This window comes from Triticum dicoccoides, chromosome 2A (genome assembly GCF_002162155.2).
Source record: "Triticum dicoccoides isolate Atlit2015 ecotype Zavitan chromosome 2A, WEW_v2.0, whole genome shotgun sequence".
Classification (NCBI taxonomy): domain Eukaryota; kingdom Viridiplantae; phylum Streptophyta; class Magnoliopsida; order Poales; family Poaceae; genus Triticum; species Triticum dicoccoides.
Genome location: NC_041382.1, coordinates 665,058,371 through 665,063,716, shown reverse-complemented (window position 1 = coordinate 665,063,716; position 5,346 = coordinate 665,058,371). Strand labels below are relative to the sequence as shown.

The 5,346-nt window shown below is 48.0% G+C and overlaps 1 protein-coding gene across 1 annotated transcript; it reads right to left on the bottom strand.

Moving 5' to 3' along the window:
• Positions 1 to 814: 814 nt before the first annotated feature.
• LOC119359796 (polygalacturonase ADPG1-like) lies at positions 815 to 3,458 on the bottom strand. The gene is made up of 8 exons (XM_037625882.1): positions 3,270 to 3,458; positions 2,934 to 3,083; positions 2,427 to 2,588; positions 2,161 to 2,184; positions 1,768 to 2,057; positions 1,561 to 1,669; positions 1,377 to 1,490; positions 815 to 1,273 (listed from the first exon to the last, which is right to left on the bottom strand). The coding sequence occupies exons 1-8, from the start codon at positions 3,270 to 3,272 to the stop codon at positions 1,040 to 1,042; spliced, it is 1,086 nt and encodes a 361-aa protein (XP_037481779.1). The 5' UTR covers positions 3,273 to 3,458; the 3' UTR covers positions 815 to 1,039.
• Positions 3,459 to 5,346: the final 1,888 nt, after the last annotated feature.

Below are 5,346 nucleotides of genomic sequence, written 5' to 3'. Positions count from 1 at the left end.
GATTTCACATAGTAGCCTAATTGCACGTGATATTCGTGATCTTCAGACACATTTTTCGAGGCAAGTTTCAGAATTCTCCATCGATGTTTTCGAAGTCACGGTGAAGTCTACTTTTCTTAAATTAACTTCCGTAATAAGTTTGGCTTCTTTGATGTGGGAACTACTGTATTATATAAACAATTTGACTTTCTTTCGATAGGTTTTTCTTACATGAAGTTTCTAAATTAGTTTGGCTTCTTTGGTTTGAGAACTACTCCCTCCGTTCCAAATTACTTGTCATGGTTTTAGTTCAAATTTGAACTAAAACCACGACAAATAATATGGAACGGAGGGATTACTATATAAACAATTCAGATTTCTTTTCACTGGTTGATCAAATGATGTCCTTCTAAAAATATCAAAAGGGTGCAAGTGCCTACAGAAAATAAAGAAATATTCAACTTCTGTCTGTGCACGTTATGGTTTTAGCATCTCTTTTATTGAATAAACCGTCCGTACATGAATTTCTTTTAATGGGTGCAAAATAGGAAATTCTAGAAAAATAGTAACTTTGATAGCACTACCCAGGCAACTTTTGAATCATAATACTACAGGAGAGTGCAGTTCTGGATTGGTTATATGGTACAACCCACATGAATATACCCAGTAAGATTTGATTTTGAACTTGCAACGATTGCGAAGTTGACTTTTCACCAAGACATATGCGTTGAATTTCTGTTAATGATGCATCAGATTTTGATAGCCAGACATAAGTTGAAAGTGTCAAATGCTTCCTCCATCTCATAATATATGAGAGTTTTCGACACTACTAATGTAAAAAACGCTTTTATATTATAGGACAGAGGAAGTAATAAACTACTGATTCCGGATTCTAATTTCATAGTCTACCAGTGTGCAATGAAAATTTATGAAGACTGTCAAAAAGATTCATTCGCAACTGTTCAACCCCAATACCACTGCCACCCCTTCTCTTACTTTAAAAATAAAACAAAAAATACACACACATAAACACGCGCGGACTTAGATCGCCTTCTACCTGCTAGCTATTATTATTTAAGGCAAGGGATCTTGGGTAGACGTATCCGGAGGTGTCCCCTTGCGCGTTCTGGCAGCGGGACACGGTTCTTCCGCCGTCCGCAGCGGTGATCGCCACAGAGTTGACGTGGATATTCGTGCAGCTGCCGCTCTCGCCGCAGTTGAAGTCCACGGCCGTCTTGTGCTTCGATGTCCCCCTCAGGTTCTTGTACGTTATGTTGCTCAACGCCACCGCCCCCTACAGCAAATTAAGACACCCAGAAGACGCGCAAACATCATTACTAGCTGCTGCACATCACACGTATACAGATCGTCCAACAGTTAATGAACACATGGACTACCATATTTGGGACATGGTGGTGGTCTACGTAGAATTGGTTGATGACCACAGGATGGTCCACGTTGGTGAACTTTATGTCGGTGAAGGAGATGGATTTCGCGTAACCTTTCCCACCCTGCAGCGCGAAGAAACAATATGATCACCTGGGCGTCAGATAGCTCGTTAGTAAGCGAAGGCCGGTTTACCTGCCACGTCTTGATCCTTGCCCCATTTGTAGTGTTGATGAAGTGGACGTTTTTCACGTCGATGTACTCCACGGATGCGGTCGCTCCATTCCTGCCCAGGCTCCCCACACTAGCCAAGAAACACAAAGCCCGGCCATCACATCATTTACTCCTCTTCTTCGAGTGCATGCTAGAGGAAAACGCAGATCGACGGAAAACCTTTGTTACCTTACGCCATGGCCGGGGCCGCACACGATTCCGTCGACGGTGACGAATCGGCTCCTGGAGCTGATGGAGACGCAGTCGTCGCCGGTGCCGATGGTCGATCTGCTGACGTGGACGTTTTCACTTTGGGAGATGTGCACGCCGTCGGTGTTGGGGCTATCCCCGGGCGCGGTGATGGTCAGCTGCGTCAGGTGGACCTTGCTGCTCTGGCTGACGGCGATGTGCATCTGCGGGCTGTCCTTGCTTCTGAATTGGCGCAGCTCCACGTCGGCGCAGCTCATGACCACCAACGCCTGCATGGATCGATGTGGTGGTACGTACGCAATGAGGTTACATGCACGTCGATCTATGAATGTTAATTACCTACATACTATACTTGCTTATGTTTGTACTAACCGTCGGCGCCTTGGTTACACAGTCCTGAAAGAAAACAACAATAATAGGTGAGTGAAAACTTATGTACAGAAAAAAAATAGGTGAGTGAGAACTTATATATAGAAAAAATAGGTGAGTGGAAACTGATAAATGCATCGTTTTAAAGAAAAGATCAACAATTAAATACTTTCACTCAGACAAAGATTGATAAATAAATCAAAAGGCACAAATGCAATGAGGAATTAAAATATTTTCTTTCTTTCTTGCAAGAGACGAGTTGGGCTCACAGCATAGCCTTTGCATTTGTTGCGCCACCACGTCCAGCCTCTGCCGTCGAGCAAGCCGGTGCTGCCGCCGGTAACCGTGAGCCCGTGGACCTTGTAGAACATCAGCCAATAGTTCTTCCCGCTCCATGCGCCCGCCGGCGGCGCCGTAATCGTGCCCATGACCTACGACAGTCAAAGCAAGGGCCGCACGAAGATGAAGCCACGCAAACCACGGCCTAGATCTAAGACAAGATCAGGAAAGACGAACGGTGCATGCGTGCCTGGACGGTAATTCTGGTGGAGGCGCAGGGCCCGTTGAACCTGGTGGGGCCGACGAGGAAGGACTTGGCCGCCGGCACGAGCAGCGTCGACGCCGACGAGCCCCTGGCGCCGCACGCCGCGGTCCATGCGTGCACGAACGCCTTCCCATGCAGTACAGATAATGAGCACACATCCGTCACGTAGGTCTCTCATTTCGATCGAGAGCGCAACAGCAACTCGGGCATCGCGCGCGTGCGGCGTACGTACCTTGGTGTCGTCGGTGACCCCGTCGCCTCGAGCACCGTAGTCCTTGACGTTGAACACGCCGTCCACCTCGCCGGCGGCGGCCGCGGCGAGCACACTACACCACGCGAGCGCAGCGAGGAACAGGATGGCCGTGCGGATGCCGATGATACCCTGCAAGGTTAATTAGTAAGCACGTCTCACACGGGCACACATGCATGGTCAATTGATCATTGATCCCCAGCACATAGTGGTTGTTACTAGTCTGTCAACTACGGATGAATCCGAACATAAATTCGAGCAAACTTTGTGAAATGCAGTAATATATAGAGTGTGTGCACTACTCAAGTTAGTATGTACCATAGGTGCAGGGGCTCGTAAGGTCGTCCACACGTGCAAAACTGTTGTGAAGTCCCTACTGTCGCTGCAGTCTCTGAGGGGAATCAAGTGCCAAGCTCTGTTTCGATCCTAAAATGCTTTTCTGTGGGGGTATATATATGTACGCCAGAGAAGCGTCCGGAGGTCTCAGAGTAATGCTAAATGTACGTTCGATCACGCAGATGTAATGCTAAATCGTTCCAAATTGAATGTGTAAACAATTTCGCTCTTAGTAGACTGGTTGTACTGGGAGTATGATATTATTTTTATAGTGTATAGTATCATATATTATTATCATATCTCATTTATTGTGATGCATGACACATAATAGAATATATTTATTATGATACGGTATCATAATATGATACTCGACTATCTTTTTTTCATTTAATTTTGTGCCATTTTATAAAAATTGACCATCTTATATACATTATTAGTTATGATACTCTCATTACGGTTAGGCGTATCATTTCATAGTCAAAGATATGATGTAGCGTCTTATTTAATGATGAAAGAGAAATCAATCATATCTTAATTTTGATATTAATCTTAACATCGAGCGTGGACATTTCGTAAGTTTTCTCTCACCAAATGCTTCAAAAAGACTTGTTTTAGATACATCACTAAGAGCATCTACAGCCAGACTTGGCAAATCCGGCCTCTCAAACGCCTGTGTACGCCTCTAGGCGCATCCACGTGCACTGACATTATATGTTGCCTTCCACACCCGCGTCCCTCATATCTGAAACCTCAAATCATGCAACGCTACACAAAAACATGATCAATGCGTAGTTCAATGGATCAACATTTCATCGCCGAACAAGAGGAACATAGTTCATCGGAGTTCAACGGCGGACAGTGCAAATCCATACTACAAACTACTAATAAAACATAAATAGATAAAATATAAATAGAACGGGGAAGGGCGGAGGAAATCACAATTTCCTCGCCAACCCCTTCCCCTTCAGGTCGTCGATGCAGCTGTCCCCCCCCCCCTCCATGTAGGCATCGACGTGCGGAGGTGCGTCGTCGTAGCTGTAGGCGGAGCCGTCCGTCAGGTCAGAGTCGGAGCTGCACCTTTCGACCGGCAGCCTGCGGAGCAGGCGGTCCTCCTCATTCGCATGGCAGGCTGTCTTCGCTTCCTTGTTTGCCTCGCGCTCCAACAACTCGATGGCGAGTCGGAGCGCCTTGCCATTCTTGCGGTAGAGGCTCCGCGCATTCGTCTCCGCCATCGTGAGATAGCAGCAGAGGACCGACGAGAGGAGCGTGGCCTCGGGATTGATCGCGCGCTTGCGCACGAACGGCATGCGTACATCGCCTCCCCCGCCATTGCCCTCTCCCTAGCCCGATGCCGCTCCTGCCGATCTGCTTGTGCCTCAGACTTGGGCGTCCTAGTGCGCGTCGGCCCTGGCGCGGGCACGAGGACCCAGTGATGGCTGGCTACCACCTCCGGAGCAGAGGGTGGTGGTGGTGGGCAGCGTACCTAGAGGAGCGGAGCGGCCGGAGCTGCGCGCCGGGCGGGAATGCCCGATGATGTCGCCGACGCTGCATCGAAGGGCGTTGATGAAGTTAACCCGCCACTACCGGATCCGCATTAGTCAACCATCGAACTACTCAACGTGATGCGGAGGGTGACCTCCTCCACATTGGCGGGCTTCGCTTCGCGCAGCAGGCTTGCCCAGTCGTCGTCGGAGCTGCATTCCCCACCGGAGGCAGCGCTGCTTTGGTGTAGGTCATCGAATGCGTTCGGAGGTACCAGAAGTGGAGTGGACAGAGAGGGAAGTGAAGTGGAGTTCAGATTGACTATGTGTTGGTACTAAAACCGGCAGATCTTGGGTAGGGGGTCCCGAGCTGTGGATCTTGGAACGATGGTGAACATGAGACAAGGTAGACACTGTTTACCTAGGTTCGGACCCTCTGGAAGAGATAAAACCCTATATCCTGCTTGATTATATTGATGATGGAGTATCGAATACAGATTGGTCTATCTCAAAGATCGTATGTTGTGTTCTAAACCCTAAGGCTAGTAATATATATAGCATGTGCACTACTCATGTTA

Excerpts from the sequence above, each read along its gene's own strand:
- LOC119359796 (XM_037625882.1), bottom strand. Across the intron at positions 2,185-2,426 it reads ACAAATGCAAAGGCTATGCT|GACTGTGTAACCAAGGCGCC; the intron begins GTGAGCCCAACT and ends GTTTTCTTTCAG. Across the intron at positions 1,491-1,560 it reads CAAGGATCAAGACGTGGCAG|GGTGGGAAAGGTTACGCGAA; the intron begins GTAAACCGGCCT and ends TTCGCGCTGCAG.